General features: G+C 39.3%; 1 protein-coding gene across 3 annotated transcripts in view; it reads right to left on the bottom strand.

The window, feature by feature from the left end:
* Positions 1-24,506, bottom strand: part of VGLL3 (vestigial like family member 3) — a 49,800-nt gene extending 25,294 nt beyond the window's left edge. The window contains exons 1-2 of one of the 3 annotated variants that reach the window (XM_058570685.1): positions 24,371-24,506; positions 12,577-12,862 (exon numbers count right to left, since the gene is read on the bottom strand). In XM_058570685.1, coding sequence (XP_058426668.1) covers positions 12,577-12,862; positions 24,371-24,496 — 412 coding nt within the window. In that variant the 5' untranslated portion in view covers positions 24,497-24,506. The remainder of the gene's footprint in view (positions 1-12,576; positions 12,863-24,370) is intronic. The other 2 variants (XM_058570686.1, XM_058570687.1) reach the window with 2 other exon arrangements.
* Between the last annotated feature and the right edge of the window lie 955 nt (positions 24,507-25,461).

The raw sequence follows: 25,461 nt of genomic DNA, 5'->3' as shown, positions 1-25,461 counted from the left end.
AATGTCAAAGTACAAAGGGGCCGGCCCGGTGGCGCAAGCGGTTAGGTTCGGATCCCGGGCGCGCACCAACGGATTGCTTGTCAAGCCATGATGCGGTGGCGTCCCATATAACGTGGAGGAAGATGGGCACGGATGTTAGCCCAGGGCCAGTCTTCCTCAGCAAAAAAAAAAAAAAAAAAAAAAAGAGGAGGATTGGCAGATCTTAGCTCAGGGCTGATCTTCCTCACACACACACACATACAAATGTCAAAGTACAGAGAGTATATGTCATTTCCCTGGATGCTTTCCTTCTATTTCTTTCCATTTATATGTACATGGACCCAATTTTATTTTATAGGTGCTTCAGCATTTTGGATATGCATGCACAAATGTGAACAAGGAATAAATTCCTTACCAAAAATGTTCTCCTATTTATGAAGTATTGTATTGTGATTAGTGAACATATTATCATTGAAAATGGAAATCTGTTTTTAAAACTGCACTCCATAAAGGCTGAACAAAGCTTTAAAATGCCCCAGGGAGAAATAAAATTACAAGTAACTTAGTATTTTCCCAGTCGGTATGTCTCCTGAGCTGAATATAAAGTTTGCAGAGATCTATGCGGCCCTTTTCCAAAACAATGTTGCATTTTACAAGCAAATGAAACAATATTGAATAGAAAATATGTTTATGAACAAGTCTACACTTCAAAACCACTATTTGGTATCTTGATTGTTAAAAGAAATCCTGACACAAAGAAACAGATGATATGCTCTGTTTCATGCCTGGGAATCAGTGTGCTTATTTCATATGTATGTAAATTTTTTCATTACATGAATCTCTGCTTACGAGTACGTAATCACAGCCACATTTGTTGGATGAAAAAGCATATGAAAAACGGTGGACGAGCTATTTCCATGCAATATTACTTTTCAGGTTAGTGGAGGCAATTCAGAACTGTATGATATTAGCATTCCATGGTGACTTTGGGCTCAGTGGGACTCAATATTTGAATGATGTTGACACTGACAGCCTAACACGTACGAAAAGTCAAAATATACTTTGGTTCTGTTTGCATTTGGGATTAAAAAATATTACACACATACACACACATCCTTATTTCCAAACAACAATAAAAAATGACAAATTTGATACATTGCCCAATAAAAAACACTCAAAGCACACCCAGTGATTTCACTGTGTGATTTGTACCACAGATATATCTTAGAGACACAGAAGACAGGGGACATCAAGTGGTTCTTTTGATCTCATAGTAGTATCATAGGATACATTTTACAATAACTTTAAATATCTCTGAAAAAAAGTCTAAGGGCAAACAATTTAAGCAAGAGAAAATTCAACGTTTAAATTAAGAAAGTAAACATTTTATTACTTTAAAAAAATAAAAACTATATTAAAAGGAAAATGGGACAATAAAATGTTATAGAAGCTCTATCTTAAGTCATCTTAACAATCTCCAGAAAACATATTAGAATAAATGTTAATTTAAAACATCAATGTTAAAATATAACGTTTATCTTTTTATTAACCTCAGTGAAAAAACCATTCTTAACCTAAAGGGTCCTCGCTGTAATTTAATCTTCTTGTTCTGCTTCCCATGAAAATAAACTGTTAGGCCAAAGGTGAAAGGGTATGTGTTACAAAGGTTTCCCTCATTCAAGAATGAGGCATTACCATTATGCCCAAAGACTGCCCTCTGGTTACTGTGTTCTAGAGTTGCTCAAAATGGGCCTCGTGACTCTAAAATGAGAGTTTCAAGGGGCGATATCAGATGCCTATACTACTCGGAGGCAGAACGATGACATAGGTCAGGCCTCACTTTCCTCCCCTGTGTTTGTTCTAGACTCCCAGCAGTGATGCTCTCCAGTGCGTCCCGGAGATGCAGCTCACCTCTCCTGCCCAGTCTCAGCCAGCTCAAGAGACTGGCCCTCATTTCCTTTCTCCTCTTGGCTGTTTTAGGTTAATACTCGTTTTGAGACGTCTTTCCTATGAGAATGAGTTGCTCCAAGCAGACACTATGTAGATCAATCAAGCAACAAATATTTACTTTGCAACTACAACAAGAAAAAGCATCAATAAGTTTACCATTCAGCATGGTTTTTAAGTGTGATATTTTTCTGTGGCGTAACTTAACTACTTCCCTTTCCTACATGTACACACACAGACACACACACACAGACACTTTCTGTAATAATACTTGAGCACTGAGATCAATTCATAGTCATATTTGAAGCCAGTGGGGCTTCAGATTGGATGGGGATGAGGAGGCAATCAGATTCATTAGGTTTCACTGACCGAGAAGCCCTATTTAATCCCTATTAGGATGTATAGTGGGATAAGTGGTAATTGATGTGAGGTTGTGCCAAATAAAGTACAAATATTTCCTGCAATTGTTTGTCTAACAGCTGCAAAACACCTAGAGGACTTTCCTAACTCCATCAAGATACATACTCAAAGTATGACCTTTATTCCATTAGCTGACACTCTATCCTTGTCTAAAGATTTACTGTGAAATATATTATGCAAACATAATTTACTTTTAAGTTCCTTTGTAGCACTGTAGTGCTTGTGTAGCACTGTAAAAACTTCATGCCATAAATTAGACCCTTTAATTTAATACAGCTGGTCAGCAGCTCCTGCATAAAGTATTACTGCTACGGTGATGACAATGTCAATAGCCTTGAATACCTACTATGTCCAAGACACTGTGTTTTTGCCAGGAATACAAACTTCTAGAAAACAACGTTTCTGGATAAAGACCCGAGGTTGGTTTTCTATATGCCAAATGAGTGGAAACCTAAGGCAGAGAGAAAAGGCGTCTGATCTTCAGTTAGCACCTTGCGTCAAGCCCTATGCCAAATTATTCATATATATTATCAAAATATCTTTACAATAACCCTAGGAAATGGGTATCAATAAACACATTTTCTAGTTGAAGTTGAACTCAGAGATATTTTAAGTAATTAATCCAAGATCACGTTGCAACCAGACAGTAATAAGGCCCAAACTTGAACCCAAAACGAACAGAATCCAAAGACTGCATTATCCAAACCTGGGTCGCTCTGGCAATTAATACAAAACTCCCAATAACTCTCTTTACTAGATGTGGGAATCTCAATTTATTATACCTTTCTTTAAGCTATTTTCTAAATCCTAAATTACATTTTGTGGATCTCCTATGAAGCATATCCAAGTTATGTATGTTTCTCTACAACTGACTCACAATTAGAAACAACTATAGCTAAGTTCTATTCACAAGGTGGGAGGGTCCAAGACGGCAGCGTAGGAAGACCAGAACTCACCTCCTCCCACGGACACATGGAATCTATACCTACACATAGAGCAATTCGTCCTAAAGAAGAACTGAGGGCTGAATGAACAGCTTCTGCATACAAACGACAGAGGGACCACACAGAGACCAGCAGGAGAGACAGGGACACGGTATCGAGAGGAACCCCATCCTCAACATGACGACCTATAGCAGGGAGGGGCCTGCACGCAGACTTGCACGCCTTGGAGCAAAGCAAACAAACGGCGGTTTAAAGGAAACTTAGACTATTATGTGGAGGAAATCCATTTACTAACCCTAGAGCATTTGCCAAATGAGTGGGAAACTACTGGAAGTGTCTTCAGGGTCGGAGACATCGGGGAGCACTATTTTTTGTGTTCCCCCTCCACCTTGATACAGCAGGTGAGAGCATGGTCCAGGGGTTCTGGATGGCCTGCCAAAGCCACCCCAGTTCACCCAGAGACCCCCTAACTGGAGCCCACACCAGTTCCAGCCATCCCCCTCAAGGTAGCCCCAGCACAGTGCACCCCAGGACCACTCCGGCCCACACTTGTTCCAGCTCCAGCCATCCCACTGGGGCAGCCCTGGCGCAGCATGCCCTGGGATCACCCCCGCCCCTCCCCTTCACCCCCCACACCCCCCGCCCCGTGCCCTCTCTAGCTCCAGCCAGCCTGCCAAACTTGAACATAAAACAAACAGAATCCAAAGACTGCATTATCCAAACCTGTGCTGCTTTGGCAATTAATACAAAATTCTCAATAACTCTCTTTACTAGAGTGGGAATCTCAATTTATTAAACCTTTCTTTAAGATATTATTTTCTAGATCTTCAATTACATTTTGTGGACTTCCTATGAATCATATCCAAGTGGTACATGCAATCTACACAGGGGATGCTCCTACATGAGGCCACTCCTTGAAGCCTGGGAGAGGTGGCTGTTTCACCTAATTAATAGAAACAAGCACAGAAAGCCAAACAAAACAAAGAGATGGAGGAATATGTTCCAAATGAAAGGACAAAATAAAACCCCAGGAAAAAACCCTAATGAAACAAAGGTAAATAATTTACCTGATAAAGAATTCAAAGTAGTGGTCATAAGGATATTCACTGAACTGGGGAGAAGAATGGATGAACACAATGAGAACTTCAATAGAGTTAGAAAATTTAAGAAAGAACCAATCAGAGCTGAAGAATATGATAACTGAAATGAAAAATATATTAGAGGGAATTAGAGCAGATTGGATGATACAGAAGAACAGATCAGTGATCTGAAAGACAAAATAGCAGAAATCACCCAATCAGAAGAGCAAAAAGAAAAAGAATTTTAAAAAAATGAGGGGTTGTGGGCCCTGTGGCATAGTGGTTAAGTTTAGCACACTCCACTTCGGGGGCCTGGGTTTGTAGGTTAGGATCTCCGGCACAGACTTACAACATCAAGTGTACTAATATTTGCATTATAGGTGTCCCAGAAGGAGAAAAGAAAGAGAAAGGGGTAGAAAATTTATTTGAAGAAATAATGAAAACTTCTCTAACATGGGGAAGGAAACAGACATCCAGGTCCAGAAAGCACAGAGAATCCCAAACAAGATGAACCCAAAGAGATCTACACCAAAACAATTATAATTAAAAAGTGTCAAAAGTTGAAGACTCTTAAAGGCAGCAAAAGAAAAATAACGTCACATACAAGGAAACCCCCATAAGACCATCAGCTGATTATTCAGCAGACACTTTGCAGGCCAGAAGGGGGTGGCACGATATATTTAAAGTGCTAAAAGGAAAAAACTTACAACCAAGAATACTCTACCCAGCAGGGTTATCACTCAGAATTGAAGGACAGAGAAACAGTTTCCCAGACAAGCAAAAATTAAGAGCTCATCACCACTAAACTGGCCTTACAAGAAATTTTAAAGAGTCTTCTTGAAGTGGAAAAGAAAAGGCCACAACTAGAAATAAGAAAATATATGAAAGAAAAGATATCACTGATAAAGGCAAATATATAGTAAAGGCAGTGGAGCAGCCACTTAAAAAGCTAGTCTGAAGGTTAAAAGACAAAGCAGTAGAATCGACTGTGACTGCAACAAGCAGTTAAGGGGTACACAAAGTAAAAAGAAGCAAAATACGATGTCAGAACACAAAATGTGGGAGGAGGAGTAAAAATGTCGTGATTTTAGAATGCTTTCAAACTTAAGCAACTATCAGCTTAAAAGAGATTGCTCTATAAATAGGTAGATATATATGAACCTCATGATAATTACAAACCAAAAACCTACAATAGAACCCAAACATAACATTAAAGAAAACCATCAAACCACAAGGCAAGAGACCAAAAGAAGAAAGGACCAGAGAAGAACTACAAAAGCAACCAGAAAACAAGTAACAAAATGGCAAAAAGTACATACCTATCAATAATTACTTTAAATATAACTAGATTAAATGCTCCAATCAAAAGACATAGAGTGGCTTAATGAACAACAACAACAAAAAAAAACGAGACCTATCTATAGGCTGCCTACAAGAGACTCACTTCAGATCTAAAGACACGCAGATTGAAAGTGAAGGGACGGAAAAAGATATTCCATGCAAATGGAAATGAAAAGAAAGCTGGGTTAGCAATACTCACATCAGACAAAATAGACTTTAAAACAAAGACTGTAATAAGAGACAAAGAAGGACACTACATAACGATAAAGGAGTCAATCCAAGAAGAAGATATAATATCCGCAAATATTTATGCACCCAACATAGGAGCATCTAAATACATAAAGCAAATATTAACAGACACATTGACAGGAATATAATAATAGTAGGGGATTTTAATACCCCACTACATCAATGGATAGATCATCCAGACAGAAAATCAATAAGGAAACCTTGGCCTTTGAAGACACATTAGGCCACATGAACTTAATAGATATATTCAGAACATTCCATCCAAAAACTGCAGAATATACATTCTTTCCAAATGCACATGGAATATTCTCCAGGATAGATCACGTGTTAGGCCACAAAGCAAATCTCAATAAATTTAAGAAGACTGAAATCATATCAAACATCTTTCCAACAACAACAAAAGGAAACTAGAAATCAATTACAAGAAGACTGGAAAAAACACAAACAAGTGGAGACTAAACAACAATCTACTAAACCACCAATGAGTCAATGAAAAAATCAAAGAGGAAATCAAAAAATACCTTGAAACAAAAGAAAATGGAAACACAACTTTCCAAAATCTATGGTACATAGCAAAAGCAGTTCTAAAAGGGAAGATCATAGCAATTCAGGACTATCTCAAAAAATAAGAAAAATCTCAAATAAACAATCTAACTTTACACCTAAAGGAACAAGATAAAAAGGACAAACCAAACCCAAAATTAGTAGAAGGAAGGAAATAAGAAAGATCAGAAGAGAAATAAATGAAACAGAGACTAAAGAATAGTAGGAAACATCAAGAAATAGCTGGTTCTTTGAAAAGTTAAACAAAATTGATAAACCTTTAGTCAGACTCATCAAGAAAAAAAGAGAGAGGGCTCAAATAAATAAAATCAGAAATGAAAGAGGCAAAACTACAACTGACACCACAGAAATACAAAAGATTATAAGAGATCATTTCAAGCAATGGTATGCCAACAAATTGGAAAACCTAGAAGAAATGAATAAATTCCTAGAAACACACAAATTTCTAAGACTGAATCATGAAGAAGTAGAAAATCTGAATAGACTTCAAGATTACAAGTAATGAAATTGAATCAATAATTTTAAAACTCCCAAAAAAACAAAATTCTGGGACCACATGGCTTCACAGGTGAATTCTACCACACATTTACAAAGAGTTAATACCTATCCTTCTCAAATTATTCCAAAAAATTGAAAAGAAAGGAATGCTTCCAAACTCATTTTATAAGGCCAGTATTACCCTGATACCAAAACCAGACAATGACACCACAAAAAAAAGAAAATTACAGGCCAGTATCCCTGATGAGCATAGATGCAAAAATGCTCAACAAAATATTAGCAAACTAAATTCAACATCACATCAAAAGGATCATACACCATGATCAAGTGGGATCATTCCAGGGATGCAAGGATGGTTCAACATCTGCAAATCAATCAACGTCATATACCACATTAACAAAACCAAGGATAGAAATCATATGATCCTCTCAATAGATGCAAAGAAAGCATTTGACAAAATTCAGCATCTATTTACAATAAAAACTCTCAACCAAATGGATATAGAGAAGGTACCTCAACATCATAAAGGCCATATATGACAAGCCTACAGCTAACATCATACTAAATGGTGAAAAGCTGAAAGCCTTTCTTCTAAGATCAGGAAGAAGATAAGGATGCCCACTATCCCAACTTTTATTCAACATAGTATTGGCAGTCCTAGCCAGAGTGATTAGGCAAGAAAAAGAAATAAAAAGCATTCAAATTGGAAAAGAAGAAGTAAACCTGTCACTATTTGCAGATGACATGATACCCTATACAGAAAGCCCTAAAGACTCCACCAAAAAACTATTAGAAGTAATAAATGAATTCAGTAAAGTTGCAAGATAAAAAATTAATATGCAAAAATCAGTTGTGTTTCTATATACTAATAATGAGCTATCAGAAAGAGAAATTAAGAAAACAATCCCATGTACAGTTGCATCAAAAAGAATAAAATACCTAGGAATAAATTTAAGGAAGTAAAAGATCTGCACTCTGAAAACTATAAGACATTGATGAAAGAAATTGAAGACAACCCAAATAAATGGAAAAATATACCATACTCATGAATTGGAAGAATTAATATTGTTAAAATGTCCATACTACCCAAAGCAATCTACAGATTCAATGCAATCCCCATCAAAATACCAATGGCATTTTTCATAGAACTAGAACAAGGAATTCTAAAATTATGGAACCACAAAAGACCCTGAATAGTCAAGGCAATCTTGAGAAAGAAGAACAAAGCTGGAGGTATCATGCTCCCTGATTTCAAACTATACTACAAAGCTATGGTAATCAAAACAGTGTGGTACTGGCAAGAAAACAGACACATAGATCAATGGAAGAGAATAGAGAGCCCAGAAATAAACTCATGCATATATGGTCAATTGATCTATGAAAAAGGAGGCAAGAATATACAATGGAGAAAAGACAGTCTCTTCGATAAACGGTGTTGGGAAAACCGGATAGCTGCATGCAAAGGAATGAAACTGGACCACGGTCTTACACCATGTACAAAAATAAACTCAAAATGGATTAAAGACTTGAATGTAAGACCTGAAACCATAAAACTCCTAGAAGAAAACATAGACAGTCAGCTCTTTGACGTGGGTCTTGATGATATATTTTTGGACCAGTCTCCTCAGGCAATGGCAACAAAAACAAAAATAAACAAATGGGCTTACCTCAAACTAAAAAGCGAGAAAAACCATCAACAAAACAAAAAGGCAACCTACTGAATGGGAGAAGACATTTTCAAATCATTCATCCAATAAGGGGTTAATATCCAAAATATATAAAGAACTTATACAACTTAATATCAAAAAACCAAGAAACTCAATTAAAAAATGGGCAGAGGACTTGAATACACATTTTTCCAAAGAAGATGTACAAATGGCCAACAGGCACATGAAAAGATGCTCAACGTCACTAATCATCAGGGAAATCAAATCAAACCACAATGAGATATCACCTCACATCTGTCAGAATGGCTATTATCAAAAAGACAAAAAATAACAAGTGTTGGAGAGGATGTGGAGAAAAGTGAACCCTCACACACTGTTGGTGAAAATGTACATTGGTGCAGCCACTATGGAAAACACTATGGAGGTTCCTCCATATAAATAAAATAGAAATACCATATGATCCAGCAACTCCACTTCTGGGCATTTACCCAAAGGAAACTAAAACACTAATTTGAAGAGATATATGCACCCTATGTTCATTGCAGCATTATTGGTAATAGCCAAGACATGGAAGCAACCTAAGTGTCCATTGATAGATGAACAGATAAAGAAAGTGACGTATATATACACAACGGAATATTATGCAGCCATAAAGAAGAATGAAATCTTGCTATTTGTGACAACATGGATGGCTCTAGAGGGTATTATGCTGAGTGAAATAAGTCAGATAGAGAAAGACAAATACGATATGATTTTACTTATATGTGGAATCTAAAAAACAAAGCAAATGAACAAACAAAATGAAACAAAAACAGCCATAGATACAAGAAACAAACTGGTGGTCACCAAAGCAGGGAGGGGTGGGCGGGGGGAGCAAAATAGGTGAAGGGAATTAAGATGTACAAACTTCCAGTTATAAAATAAATAAGTGATGGGGATGTAATGTACAGCATAGGGAATATAGTCAATAATATTGTAATAACTTTGTACAGTGACAGATGCTAATTAGACTTATCATGGTGATCATTTCATAATGTATATAAATCTCAAATCACTTTGATATACACCTGAAACTGGTAGGATATTATATGTTCATTATACTTCAATAAAAAAAAGAAAAAAAATACAAAGTTCTATTCAGAAATGGAAAGTAAATAATACATTTGAAACCACAAAACTTTACAGAGAAAAGATTTCAACAATCACTTAATTCAACTCTTATTTATAAATAAGAAAACTGTAACCAAAGATTTCATACAACTTACTGCTAATAAATTCTCCATCAAGGACTTGTTTTCTCCTAATCCAGGGTACATGGTATGAACTTGGTTCATCTAATTCAGTCACTTAATCATTCAATTCATATTCATTCCAGATTTTCCATACAGAAATGCGTTATCCTGAGCATTAGGGAAAATGATGTGAGATAACCAGATACGATATACGTACTCTCAGTGGGAGAGGGAGAGTTGGCAATTGAAGAGCACGCTGTGTGTGCCTGGGCTACTCTGATAAACTAAACCGACATGAAAAGCTCTAAAAATTCTTGTCCACAAATCACTCTTCATTTCACTCCACACGTGCCAGCATTTTTGCTTCTCATTGAATGCTTTAAGCTCGATCCTTCCTCAGGGCCTTTGCATTGGCTGTTCCCTCTGCCTCGAATAATTTCCCCCTAAATATTCATGTGATGAGGAGACTCTCACTTCCTTCAGTGTGTGCTCAAACATAATGGTCTCGGAAACAGCGTCTGTTATTACACGAAGTAAAGCAACACTTTGCATTTCATTATATATTTATTACACGTCTCTTCCACTAAAAAGCCCCATGAGTGTAGAAGCTGAGTCTCTCCTATTCACTGATATAGTTGCACTGCCTAGAACATGGTAGGACCTTAATAAATACTTGCTGCATAAGTCAATAAATGAAACCGGAGATAGATTTGAGGGCCAAAGTTAAGATAATGCCAAGAAAACTGTTTACTAGTTACTAAAACATTACCGTTATCCACCCTTTCTATCCAGGGTGGATTTGACATCTGTCCAAAGGCCTTCTCTCTTCAGTCATGCAGATTACGGGAAAAATACTAACGTGAGGGTTTTTGCATATTCACAACACTTTACTTAAAACAATTCTGGTTGTGACACTATGACAATCACTCTCCCATCAAGCTATAATTTGGGGCTGTCGTTCCCCCATTCCAGGTGGAATGATCACCAGTCTGCAGGTGCCAGTGTGCTAAAGGAGTAGGCACCGCCTTAACTACCCTCCTAGGATGGCCTGTCCTCACAGGATTTATGACCAATACCTCAAACTGTTCATTGCAGCCAGCTAATTCACTGAAGTTTTCCTATTTCACCGTCCACAAGTTGTTACAAGTATTCACCATGTGTTATCAAATAGGATATTGGTTGATTCCACAGCATCTTAGGCTTCCAAGGACTCAGTTCTCAGTTCTTGTGGGAAGTCTGTAATATTTACTAATCAAAGAAGCAGTCATGCTTAGAATTCACCTCTATCAACGTCTCCGTCACTTGAGTTTGTATTTCACCTCCCCCTTTACAGTCACTGCTTATGTTGGTGGAGTTGATATTTACTAAAAGGAAGAAAGAAAGAAGGTAGGAAGGCAGGCAGACAGGCAGGCAAGAAAGAAAAGCATCGTATCTACAGAACAGGCCCAGCAATTTCATACGGCCGGGACCTCTCCTACAAGGAGCAGAACCATTTCTCTGACGTTGAGAGGGGACTGGCCACTCATCCCTTCTCACCTGCCCCCAGCAGAGGTGGCCTCCCACAGGTGACCGGCCTTCCCTCGTCATAGGATCACCTGGGGCACTTGCTGAGGTCTGATCCCCAGAAGCTCCCTCTGAAGACTCTGACTCAATAGGTCTGAGTTTGGGGCCTGCAATCTGGTTTTTAACAGCACTAGACCAATGGTTACAAACTCGAGCCTACATCTGAATCCTTGAGAGGGCTGGTTAAAACACAGACTACGCTACCCTAGAGTCTCTGATTCAGTAGGTCTGGGGTGTGGACCAAGAAATTGCATTTCTAACAAGCTCCCATGTAATGCAGATGTTCCTGGTCCTGGAAACCACGCTTCGAAAATCCTTTTACTAGATGCTTCTTATAACCAGGTGAATTCAGCAGAAAGGTCCATAACACATTTCTCTAAAACTATCATTGGGATGATGTATCATTCTTTCTCTAACCTTGTAATTATCCCAATTAAGCTGGCACCCAACGATTTTCCTTGAGTCAGATTCAAACACACCTCTATGACGTCTATACAGAGGGAAATAAGGAAGAAGAGGCCCATTCTACTGCTTTACTTTCCTGAGGTAAAACAATAGCTAAACCACGTCGACTCAGTCAGTAATATCTGGAGTGCACACTACAAAGAGTGAACACCACAACAGAGCAGGACAGAGAAAGCTCTCAAGGGAACACAGAAGGCTTTCAACGTCTGTATTCCTGGGTCAGGCTCCCATTGCTGCTATGTCAGCACGTAGCACCTAGTGGCATGAACAAGAGCTAATTTCTACAAGCTGAGCCAGGCACGCCTATTATTTAGACATCCAAATTGGGCCATCGGGGCTTAAGGAATGGTGCTTCTCAGCTCGATCCTGCCGCTATAAACTTGAGCCGGCCGCATCACGACTTTCCATGAGGAATTTAAGGGGTGTGACTGCATCCTTTCCAACCCTGCATTCCACATGTGACAAAACCGATCCAGCTGTTTGTCTGAAAGAAATTCCTTGCTGTCCTTAAAAATTAAAAAGCAAGTGGATATCCGTCCTCCAGGGGCAGGTCTCCAGCTGGAACCTGGTACAGGCGGTTGCGAAACAGAGACAGTGCCCTGGAGAGCATCTGCTTTTGAATTCTTACCTCGCCAGAGGGGGGTTAGCCCCATCTTGCTTTTTGAAATGGCAGATTCTGGATGGAGGGTGCTGGCTTGGCCCAAAGCTCTTGAGAAGTGTTCATCCACTACTGACCCAATGTCTCCCTGGAAATAAGTGAAAAGGACACAGCGAGAGTTAAGGTACTCCATCTCGGCAGGCTGGTCTTTCTCCTCCTCCTCCTCCTCCTCCTCCTCATCCTCCTCCTCCTCTTGTTTGCTGGGAAGGGTGACTTCCAGAGAGTCCTGCATCTTGCTGTATACCGCTAACTTCTTCTGGGATGGAATAAACAAAACACAGTATCAAAGATAGTATGTAAAAAAGCATTAACTAGTTAACTTTTCACTTAAAAAAAAAGAATCTAAATATTAGCATATGTTCGCAAACTGACTCTTCTTCATCTGCTTTACTCCATCTTTCCCCTCCCCAAACCAGCCTTCTCCTTCCCACCCTGAAAAAAAAGTCTGTTATTTCAAATTTGCTAAAAATTTTAAAAGTCCATTATCAAATGGTATATTTTCAGAGTGTGAAAAACAAGTTTGTTTTTTTCTTAATCTAGATATACCAAAAGGAGAATGACTTAAAAAAAAAAAGTGACAGATTCCTTCCAGTTTTTCTTCCCACTTTCTATTTTAAAGATTTAACGTACAGCAACATTATAGTTTGGGACAGGGAGGAATGCAGGATGGAGGCCTAACGTCTGCGGGACGGCTGGAGAAGAAAAGAGCTTTTCACAAATGGAATAAACTAAAATAAAAACAGGAATGTAGCATCTTATAAAAGGATTTGGCAGATGTGCTGAACTCATTTCTCAAAAATCAAACTAAAATGACAAAATAAGGCTGTGTGAAGATCCATTCTGCGTGGAACATATTTTGCAGATGTTCCACTTCCCACCATTATCATAAAGGGAAAAAGGCATTGTTGAGGCTCACAGAAAACAATACAAGATACCAGCAATGGCTAGTATGGCTTTCAAATAAAAACGAGAAGGGCTGGATAATTTAAAAGCTTTTTAAAACAATCATACCTATAATAATAGTTAATAGATATTATGCCAGACACTCTTATAAAACTTTATATTTATTAATTACCCCCATTTAATCTTTAGAATTCTACAACATGGTTATTGTTACCATCCATATTTTAAAGATGAAGAAACTAAGGCACAGAGAAGTGAAGTAACTTGTCAAAGGTCACAGAGCATGTAAGTGGTGGAGCCAGAAGGCAAAATAAAAACATGCAGGTGTACATATGCGTGTGCGCGGACGTGTCAGAGGAGAGCAGGGGTGGGGCTCTAGGGGGACAAAATCACCAAAATTTTATGTTTTGTATTGTTTTTCTGGGTGGTAAGTTTGTAGCTAATTGTTACTTTCTTATTCCTGCTTTTCGACATTTCCAAACACTTTTCATTGAGCACATATTACTGTTATAATCAACAACCTCAATGTGAATTATACATAAGACAATGCTAGAGATAATAAAATCCATTATTCTAATGCCGAAATGACCTTTCTATCATCTGTATACCTGTAAAACCTGATCCTTTGTCATACCATTTTTCTTCAGGAAAAAATGCATGCTGGAAAATGAATGTGAGTTGAAAAAAATAAATCATTCTAGAATACTCAGTAAGCGCATAGTTTTGCAAATGTTATCAAAACACATAACCCAGACTCTTAGGTTTCTAACGTAATTACTAGCTTCAAAATCTATAGCCTCGAATTATAAATGCATCATTCAATAAATTGAACCCTCTCCCCCTCGCAATGAATACGTTGTTCTCATGTGACGTGGGTCCTCAAACGTTCAGGCATATTATGAGCTGCTGGTTATTATTTAGGGGCTGTGATTTATAAATATATGTATTGTTTTTTATTTAAAATTTGTTTCAATATGGTTATCGCTTGGTGATGAATAGATAATTCATTCCTTGTGAGTGAATATGCCGTGCTGATGAATAGGTGATTGTAATGACTGAGTGGTTATATTTCTTACAATCTGTTTTACACAGATTGGAACATGTTTATATTTTAACTGCAATAGTAAAAACACCACAGTAACATAGGTTATGTATAAAATGAGACGATTGATCTAAATGACCTCTAAAGTTATTCCTAGCTTTAAATTCCATTATAAAATTAAACAAATATTGCGATTTATTAGTCAAATCACAGTACTGTTTGTGCACATGTGTATTTACCTGAAGTTATACTGTTTTAAGCATATATACACAATCTGTCCTGAATATTCTGGCATAATAGAAAGAAGCACTGTTTTTTATGGGAAGGAAATTAAAACTGATCTATAGAGTGGCTTTACTGTCCACAAGTGTTCATTATTATTTATGAAACTGATTTCCTTTTCCTGTTAATGTCCAGCTCAGCATCAGTGTGAGAGTAGGGTTTTGCATCTAATTGGTTCATTTGTTTAATTTTAACATTTATTCTTTAAATGAAAAAGCCCTGGCTGTGTTAATTATACAAAGAAAGGCAATGTTGTATTTTACCACAATTAGCAATTAATTCTTAGATGAAATAAAATTAATTAAAGGTTCATATAGAAGTAAAAGATCTGTAAACTACAAATCCTGATATAAATATAGCGTAGCATTATGACCAATAATAGCAATAACAAAATATCTTAATTTTTAAATTGATGGCAGTTGAATTTGATAGATTTTCTAAATGCTACATAATTTCGTGTTATTCTTTTTCAACCAATTGCGGAATGGTTGGATACAAATAAATTAATCTAAAAATTACACACTTTTCAATATGAAATGGGGAGAAAATGAGGAAAATCTGACATTACATCAAAATACCTTTTATTAGTCAATTTTATAAAAACCATTCTTCTGTTGGTGGAGGCATTGATTCTCTATATTCTTTATAGTATTTCATATATATGTAATATATGTCTGTACGTATGCATTTATATAAATATATACTGATATATTATTCCTCTTGATATGCAAATCTGTGGTTCTATAAAAATATCTATATTGACTCTTCTAGTTAAGTAAAATTTTTTGGAATGATTATAAAATATACTTCCTTTTTTTAAATCTCCTCCAACTCTTTAAGGAAGGTCTTCTGCTAATTAAATAAATTTGCTTGGAGACTATCAAACAAATAAAATGAAAAGGGAGCCTATGATACACCTACCAACAGAAAGGGCATAAGGCATATCTACCCTTCCCTCTTGTACTTTTTTCAGATAAAGTTGGGTCAATTTTCACAAATTGTAGTGAACCAATTTAAATATTTAAATTTACACACACATACACACTCAAACATGCATTTATAGCCTCACCATCAACACCACTGGTTAAAAGAAGAATTCTAAAGTATCCAAATGGCCTGATAGCCCCCTAAAATGCTAACACTGAACTTGCATACATTTTTAAAACACTCAGTGTGAGCATGAAGAAAACAGGAACACAGAATTTAAAAGGCAATTGATTCATATACAGACATTCACACCATCCTACTATTCTTCTCCATAGACTCTGAAGCCTCAACTACTTTCTGTTCTCTGTGCTTTGGTGAGTGTGAATCAATTCTTTGCCTTTTATTTAACTAAGTAGATTACTCACTCATACGTGCTTCTGCCATATTCTGTATTCACTTGGTGTTTGCTCCTTGGAATGAAACTTCCCTGGTATTATCTCCTTCCTTAAGAATAATATAGAAAATTCAAAACATTGAGAATAAATCTCAAATCATCAGAACCTAGATTTCCTGAATCAAGGCAATGTAGTTCATATTTTCCTCAAAATGCAAAATCACTTCCTAAAAATATCCAAATCTCTGAGAAATTTTCATGCGTTTCTTAAGAGACCCTGAAGAATTGTTGACAAAAACAAAGAAGTCATCAAAAGGAAGTTCAAAGACTGTAAGTTGGTTTATTTAATGCACATTAACTAGTGACAATTTCTCCCCAGGTGAAATGACCCTCGAGTTAGGTGAACCAATGATGGAGTCAGTAGCCACAGTTACAACCAGCTCACAAAAGGGTCAGATCTGCAGTGTGAATGAGTTGGCCTAGGCCTGCAAACCAGGCCGGACCCCCTCCCAGCTTGCCATCAGGCACGACAGAAACAAACTCGCCCAGGAATGTGCAGGGGAAAGGATTTGTCTGACAAGAGAAAGGCTTCCATGTCAGGAGGCAGATACCACTACTCCCCAGGGCGTAAGCCTACCAAATGCCAAACGATTACTGTGCGCATGTGGAAACTTTTTTCTAAGGAAACAAAAGTATTTTCATGAATCGTTGGATATTTGGAAAGAGCTTTTTTTAAAAATTTCTACTGGCCATCTTCTCTAAGTGCAACGATTCCTTTATGTTCAAAAACGTGGTGTAGGCTGTAAGAAAAGGACTACTAGCTGGGAGTAAATGTTTCAAAATTGTAACGTCCATAAAAGCAGCACATTCCTCTTTGATCACATTTTTCTGAACTTACTTGTATAGAAGATTTTTAAAAATATCTCAGAGAGACCTGAACTTTTGATCCTTGGCCTATTTGGAAGAGGAGGAATCAGGTTAAGAGAGGGTAGGTCAGGATAACGAAGATATGCTACAGACCTTTTATACACGTTATTTCACTTAACTCACACACACACACAAATATTTTGTCTGAATAATTATTCCTAATTTACATATGCAAAAACTAGTAAAATGGCAGAGATGGGATTAGAACCTATTTCTGTCTACAAAGCACGTGCCAAGAAAATAGACTAAAGAAAATGAGTCTCTATATGATATTTATTTTAATTGAATAAACAAATAGAAGCCCACAGTCAGCATGGCATCACATGCTAACTAAGGAGAGTCTCAAGTTATTGACAACATTAAAAAAATTAGAGATGTAAACATGTATCAGAAGTATAGCCATTAAGTAATGGAGCATTCTTCAAAGGAGACGTATATCTAGATGAAACTGAATTTCTATATCTAAAAATGTATTGTCCCCTTGGCAAGTCAGATATGTAATATAATGGCCTACCATTTTTCTGGAAATTCTATCTTGGAAATGTCAGCAGAGCCAATTTGTGAGACACAGCCACACCTCGTGATTTTATGTTTTTTGCTTTTTTTTGTTTTTATTTTTCTTAACAATAGGGAAGAGCAAACCAAAAATACTATTCCTTAACATGATCAGCTATTTTTGAGCATACTTGCCTCTCAATGATTCTGGTCATTATCAAATATCAAACTCTTTCCCTCCAAGGATGAAAATTTTCCAGTTCTGAGGATGTTCAAAAAAATGTGCCACAGGCTTCAAGAGAATTTCAAAATTTGCATTCCCAAAATGTTTTAAAAGCAATGATCACATCATAAGGGTATGTGTTCTCTCTCAAACCAATGACTTTGAATACAACAGTTTCCAAAGTATAAATTTCTGGTATGTTTGTATAATCCTATTACTAGACTTAAGGTATGATTTCACTTTTTTAAATTTATCTGTTATTCATCAAATTGTCAATTAATCCCTACTCTCTGTCAGTAGTTGTGCAAAGACTTGGAGCCACAAACATGAAAGTGGTAGCTCGTCCCTACATTGAACCTGCTCGTAGTTATTTGGGAGAGCCTTGTAAGGGCCTCATGGTCTACCCATGTGGCTAATGGTGTTATTTCTCCAAGTAGCTAATATTTAAACATTAGGAAAGGAAGAAGGTAACATTAGGTAAATTACTAATTGTTCTCCTGTTTCTAAGGAATCCCAGATGGGAAGGGAACACAGTAGAAAGAGAAATGGAATGAGAGAGAGGATTTGACCAAAACCAGTCCATGAGTTTGGGTAAGTCACCGAACCCTTTGGCACTCAGCTTCCTGTTCTGAAAATGAGGAATTCTGACTGGATTATCTCAGAGGTCTCGTCCAACTCTTCATCCTAATAAGCAACATGCTGGCGCTCTATACAAACTCACACTTAATTTGTTTCTTCCGTTGGCTGCCTCTTCTGATTTTGCAGGACACTAGCCAAGCAAACCCTCCCGACCATTGAAGACTACCTCATTTCCAGACACAAGTCATCTAGCCCAATTCCTACCGATTAGTTTTGGTACTTCCCTTATTCATCTTCATAGTAACAAGAAAGGATGCATCCTTCGAGTCCCCCCACTAAAACACAAGGACAAAAGTCTTGGCATACTAAAACAATATAGCTTTAAGAGGAAAAGGACACCTGTTTACTTTAGGTCATTCTTTCTTTTCTTTCTTTTTTTTTCCTCTCTAAAGTACGAGACAAGTGAAAAATAGTTCTGTTACCCCAGTTCAGACCACACTTGTAAATTACTGGCGTAAATCTAGTATCCACTGAAATACTTGTAAATACGGCCCTTATGACTTGTTTCTAGCAGCACGCGTTTGGGTCTGATGGTACAAGGCACTCTTGGGGTCTTCCTAAATGAATAGTTAAAGCAGAAAACCAGCTGCTTAAAGAGGTGCTTTTTGAAAGATTCAGGGCAGACTTTTGCCCAAAATTTTCTTCTTCACTGTCTTTGCCAGAACCTGAATTCAAGTATTAGAGAGCCTTCGTATCTTGAATGAAAAGTTTTTCTAGAGATAATATCTTAAATTATTATGTATTACTGGATGTATTAGTTTTGGGATTTTTTTAAAGCTAGTTGGGAAAAGGGCCCATGGGAACGGGATTCAATTTAAGTGCCCAGGTTTTAGAATGACAGTCACTTAACTCACAAGTTTGTTTTAGGATCTGCCCTAGGCATCACAAGCATAATATTTTTTAGTCTCATTGAAAATTCCCTTTGCACAGAAAGATACAAGACAGAAACATACGGACTGCTCAGCACGGTCAGCACAGCATCTCTTGCGGAGTAGCCCAAAGAGTCACTGTGCAGGATGGGTCTACCCTCTGAACATCCTCATTTCCCTTAAGTCATGCCCCTGCCACCCCCAACTTTCGGAGATTCGAGACTTTACTAAGTGTTAGGTAAAGTTGGACTTCTCTGCATTTAACCAAAACATCCTTCACTTGAATTTCCAAACAGTGTCACCTTGTCCTGGCATTGGGACTCCTGGTGAACATATCCTCACTACGCATGATTTTATGGATTTCGAGCCCGCCTTTACTATTGTTATTGTAATCTCCATTCTGGTTGATTGCCAGAGACAACAGTTCAGTTTAGTTATTTTAAAGTTTAATTTCTCCTCTAGCTTTGAATTTTCTGGCTGGAAAGTTATTGGAAGCATAAAACTATGGGGCACTTTAAGCTTCTAAGTCTCTGCAGTCAAGTTAATTTGTGTCGTGTGGAATTATAGAGGCTGTTCTTTCTCAAAGAAGTCCTGTACGAATTTTTATAAATCCACTTAAGTCCTTGCTTACAGTTGCAAGAAAATTAGATCCTCCACCTTAAATAAGTTGACTGTATATTGAAACTATTTAAGATATAATTGTATTCTTTCTTCTTAATGAATCTAAACTTAGGTTGGAATGACAATGATATATGAGGTACTTAAAACTAACTGTTAATACCACTTCCTGCATATTATTATAAAATAAATAAATGTTCATTTGTTAAGTGGATATTCTGCCTCATCAACAAAGGATGCAACATGGACAGCAAAGTCATTAGCATAATACGAATGCTTGCAAAAGGACTTTGGAATGCCTAAACTAAAAACGTACACTACCAAGGACTTGGAAAGAATTTCAAGCTCCAAGGCCAAAGAATCTACTGCATATTAATCTTCTTTATCAAAAAGTTGATTTGGAGCACTGAAGACAAAAATAAGCCTATTGTGCAATAGCAAAAAAAACAAAAAGGTTTAGAGGCTACATGGCATGGTGGAAAGATGCTACTTTGGGGAGCAGGGGATCTGAAATTTTTAGCCAGGCATTTCAGCCCTATGAACATCCATTTTCCCATCCGTAAAAGAGGAGTTAAAGTGTGTTTTTCCCTGACAAACAGAATCTCAGAGAGGTTTTCTGACCTAACCAAGGTGGCAGAATCCAGAGAAAGAGTTTGAAAAACTCATCAACTTAAAACTACAGTTCTGCCTCCCAAGAGCACTTGAGTCTTCTAAGTGGCAGCGTGCATGCGGACTCACCCAGCTGTCACCCTCGGAGAGGACGGACATGCCTCACTTATATGAAACCCAAAGCGGGATTGGTAAAAACCCCTATGCACAATTGGAAAACTGGCGCTTATTCATTTCTGCTTTCATCGCCTCCTCTATAAACTACACAATTCTGAAAGCTTTGCTTTAAGTATCTTCCTAGTGTTAACATTATGAATATATTTGGGGGGGGATTTAAACAACAACAGACTGTCTGCATTTAAGACGAGAAATCCACTGGGTATGAAGGGAATCTATGATTTCACATTATTTCCCTCAATTTTTCCTGACACATATTTGAAAATTTTTCTCTTGATTCCAACTGTCCCTGTTAGAATACAAGTACATTCCTTTCTGCACACGTTCTGCAGTGTCATCATGCCTTTGGAGCATGTGCTGAGAGACTGAGTCAAGAGTTCTCCCGAGGAGATGTTAGAGACTCATGTATTAAGGCCACAGAGAGACAGTGGGCCCGGGGAACAGGCAGCTCCGCATCCCTCAGCAAACCCGGGCTCTATAACGCATGCTGTAAGATTGATGCAGTCACGCAATTTCTAGGAATTAAGTTAGGGACTATAAAATTTATTCCTCAGACATGTTTACATAGTACTTTCAATCATTTAGCCTACTGTATGCCTAAGTAACACACTGCAGTGCAGCCTGATGTATACACAGTTCACTGTGTTTTTAAAACACTAACCTATTACCTGCCTGTGATGTGTAATACATTCAATAAAAAACTAAACTTAAAATTTGAAGTGTACATTTGTGTTTTCAGAGGAAAAACTGAGAGTACACATGCCTGGAGTATGAAGTTCTATTATCTCAAAAAGAAGTTTCAGCTATATGATCATACATTAAGAGGAAAAATATACCTATGTTTAAAATCCATCATAATAAAGCACTTTGATATATTAATTTACAAGGACTTCAGAGATATACAGATTTGAGGAAAAAAATCAGTTCCAAGACACACTACTACACTTGAATACAGAAGTGCTACAAAACTTGAATGCTCTCATTTCTAACATTTTATAAATGATCTTTAAACTTTCTTTATAACTCTCACTTTTTCTGCTCCTTGTCCTTTTTTCTCCTCAACAAGTCAATTTTACAAATGCAGTACGAGTTGTAGCCCTTATTTTTGTCTCCCAGGCAAGATGCTATGAGGGGTCACTTCCCATGTACGGAGAAAACAATCTTCATGGATAATAATGATAAAACCTTATGGAATGCAAAAACAACCAAAATATGTATTCTCGGATGACTGCATTAGGGCCAAGTCAATATTAGTCCCACTTCACCCACGCACTGCATAGTCTAAAAATGCTGTCAGCCTGATAAGAATTTCCTGATTTACTCTTTTTTCCAATAGAAAATATAGGTCATCAAAATAAACTTCTGACAGTGAAAGAACAGTAGTCACACTATCAAGTCTCTTTTTATTTCACTGGCCAGTTAGAGTCAAATAGTTTCTTTACTTGACAACAAAAGTAATCTCAAACAAGCCATTTTAGTAAAAGCAACATGAAAATGTCCAAGCTCACCTCTCAACAAAGTTCTTAAGGTCAGCTCAGCCTAACATCTCCTTGAATGATACCTACAGAAACCCAAAGTATAGCAGAAGTTGATCATCACTTACTAATACGTGCAACTCATCAATGTGGACAATTCAGGGGAAAAAAAGCTCATTCTTCAGTTTGCTGATGGTCTTTAGTGAAAGAATGGGATTTGGGGACTGAGTTCCAGGCTTATGGCAAAAGTTAGATAAAGTACTGGAGTTATTTCTTATTGAAAACTAAATTTTATGATTAGTAACTTATAATTTTTCTGATACTGAATTTTATTTTCCAGCTCAAAAGAGTATTACAATTCTAACCCCCACCACAGATTCATATATTGATGCAATTATTTTCACAACTCTAGAAACTAAAACCTTATTCACAACTTCTACTAGTTCAAGTTATTTTTTTAGAGGAAAAATACCTATCTGTATCTTTAGTAAAGTCTGAGTCTGTTGCTTGTCCACATTCCAATTGATAATTGAAGGCTTCTACAGTCTCTGAGATGGAGGAAAGGAGATGAGGAAAAAGGGTGGTTCATCTGGGATGGAATGGTTATAAAACACATAAAACTGATATCCAGCGTCTCTTTTCCTCACGTGCCTGACTTGTACCTAAATGGTTTTCTCCAATACCTATATCTTTTATATTTAAAGCCAAAGAAAAACAAACAGCATAACCCAAATATTTTAATCTGTCACCCTTGACCACAAATTACAAAATGCTTTCCCATTCTCCTCCCTAAAAGTCAGCTTGCTTTGAAATGCTGAAGATGCTGAATATTTAGAAAAAAAAAATGATAGCAAGAAAGTGGGGCCCTTCCTCTTTTGCCCTAGTTGGTCCTGGTTAAGCTCATACCATTTAGCAGATAAATCTAGAGCATGTATCCTTCCAGAATCAGCTGAATTTCACAGTCTCTAAATTCTAAACAGAAATTATCATTTCTTTCCAAAGAGTAGCACTATAAATCTAGCAAAGAAACAGAGGTAAAGGAAATATAGAAATTAAAAGCCCAGGTTAATTAAAGAGCCAAATCCTTAAAACCACAATAAAACATATGGTTTCTAAGAAACTAAAAATATCAATCAATAAATTCTGTGGATGGTAATTTCCAAACCATATCTAGTGCCCTGATAAGCGTCTCCAACTCAGAGTGCATAAACTGTATTTTCTAAGTCTCTTCACATCAACCCAACCTAATTCCCAGAATCTGAGGACCCTATTTTGGTACAACCCAGTGCCACATACTCACATACGTGTTTTATGAGCGCTAACTACGCCTTGACACACACTCTGTTGGTGACCAGAGAGGAATGTCCAGCGGTACCTAGTGCCAAATTCCCCAGAACCCCACTCTCCCTTCTAAAGGAAGCGTCATCTCCCTGGTTCCTGAACCCTTTTTATCAGCAGCATTCTCGGTCCCTCTTGGCATGGTGGACCCAGCATCCAGTGATCCAAGGTTACCTCTTGGCGGGGGGCAAACTTCCAACAGATGGAACTATTACATCTATGTGCTTTGATGGAATTAAAAATGAACGAGGAACTTTGGGATCAATCCCTGTCCTCTAAGTCAGTGTGGTGAGAGGACAGACTGTACGGAGAAGTTCTAGTAACATTTGGTAGACGTTATGCTAGACCCATGCTCCACGATAAAGGTCTCAGAAAGGTCATTCCAGAGCTCACTGTCCAGGTAGCCTCCTCTATGTCAGCGACACATTTCATCCTCTTAAGCAAGAAACCCTGAAACACTCTACCTTTCCAAAGAAAACAAAATATTTTGTTTAACGCAAGTTGATTCAAATACTCCTAAGACAGATGCCCTTGGTGAGTTTCAGAGACCTGAGCCCTAAGCGCTAGGGTGGCTATGAGGAGCAGCCTCTGAGCTCAGGTGACAACAGCTCCATGAAGCCCCCGGCCAGGTAACGCCTCACATCGAATCCCCACCGTCCACCCGGCTGCTCATCCCTTCCCGAAGCCTCTGCTCGTCTCTTCCGATGCCTTTCGGCTCCAGGGCGCTCCCGCAGTCCCAGAGCACCCTCGGCGCCACCCGTCCCGGCGGGACGTCGCCAGAGCCCCACATTGACACCCCCGGTACCCCTCGCCCCGCCCCCGCAGGCTGCCCGGCCGGTGACTCACCTGCTGGCCAGGTTGGGGCGCCGGGTGGTAGCAGGCTGTGGGGCAGGTTGCAGCTGCCACAGGGTTGGGCAGATACTGGGGCGCTCCATACGGCTGGGGGTGATACATCACCTCCGCACAACTCATGGCAGCCGGGGCAGCGGCGGCCCCCGAGCTGCCGCCGCCGCTCTGCGCGCTCGCGCCGCGGGCGCCGCCGCCACCGCCGCAGCTGCCGCCTCTGTCGCTGCTCCCGCGGCTACTGCGGCGAAGGCGGGTCCTCGGCGGCCGCGGGCTCCGCGCGGGGCGCGGGCTCGGGAGGGGGTGGCAATCAGCGGGGGCCCGTGCGCGGGCACCTTCATCTTCAGCCCCTCCGCTGTCCCCGGGCCCGCGCTTACACAGCGGCTCGGGGACGCAGCGGCCCGCCGCGCGGCGGGGGCATGACAGCGCCGGGCTCCCGAGAGGGCAGCGGCGCCCGGGGCAGCGCCAGCCGCAGCCGCAGCCCCGGCCCGGGTCGGGCAGCGCTGGGAGCCGGGGCCCTGGTTCGCATAGACAGACTGCACGCCCGGGGCTCGTCCTGTCCCCGGCGCTCCCGGCTGCGCGAGGAGCGGGAGGCGGGGGCCGGGGGGGGGGGCGGTGGACGGGGAGGAGCGGCGCGCTTCGCCTCCCCGGGCTCTGAGCGCGGCTCGGCAAAGTTCCTCCAACTCGGTCAGCGCGGGCGGGTCGCCCAGCAGGGGGACCCCGGGGAGGGCCGGCTGCGGATTGGAGCAAAGTTGGAAGCCCTCTCCGCCTCCCAGCACGGGATGGTGGTGGGAGGGGAATGGTATGCGAGAGGCTCCACTCCCTCCAAGCTCGCGCGTCCCCACCCTGTCTCTGTCACCTGGCCGCCCGGGCCAGGGCTCCCCAACCCCAAGGAGCTTTACAGGGAACACCAACGCAGAGGCCAAGGGTACGGAGAGGTAAAACAGAGCGGGCGCAAAATAAACTGGGATTAGCCCCTGCGTTAAATATAGCGTACATTAAATATAAGTGAAAGTTAACTTTATTGCAAGTGCTCACGTGCCAAGAATGCAGCACAGTTTTCTGCAAGCAATCTCCGCTTTAAGTTTACGCCT

The sequence above is a fragment of the Diceros bicornis genome, chromosome 27 (assembly GCF_020826845.1).
Source record: "Diceros bicornis minor isolate mBicDic1 chromosome 27, mDicBic1.mat.cur, whole genome shotgun sequence".
Lineage (NCBI taxonomy): Eukaryota > Metazoa > Chordata > Mammalia > Perissodactyla > Rhinocerotidae > Diceros > Diceros bicornis.
Note: the sequence above shows the minus strand (reverse complement) of the source record. Positions and strands in the feature narration are given on the sequence as shown.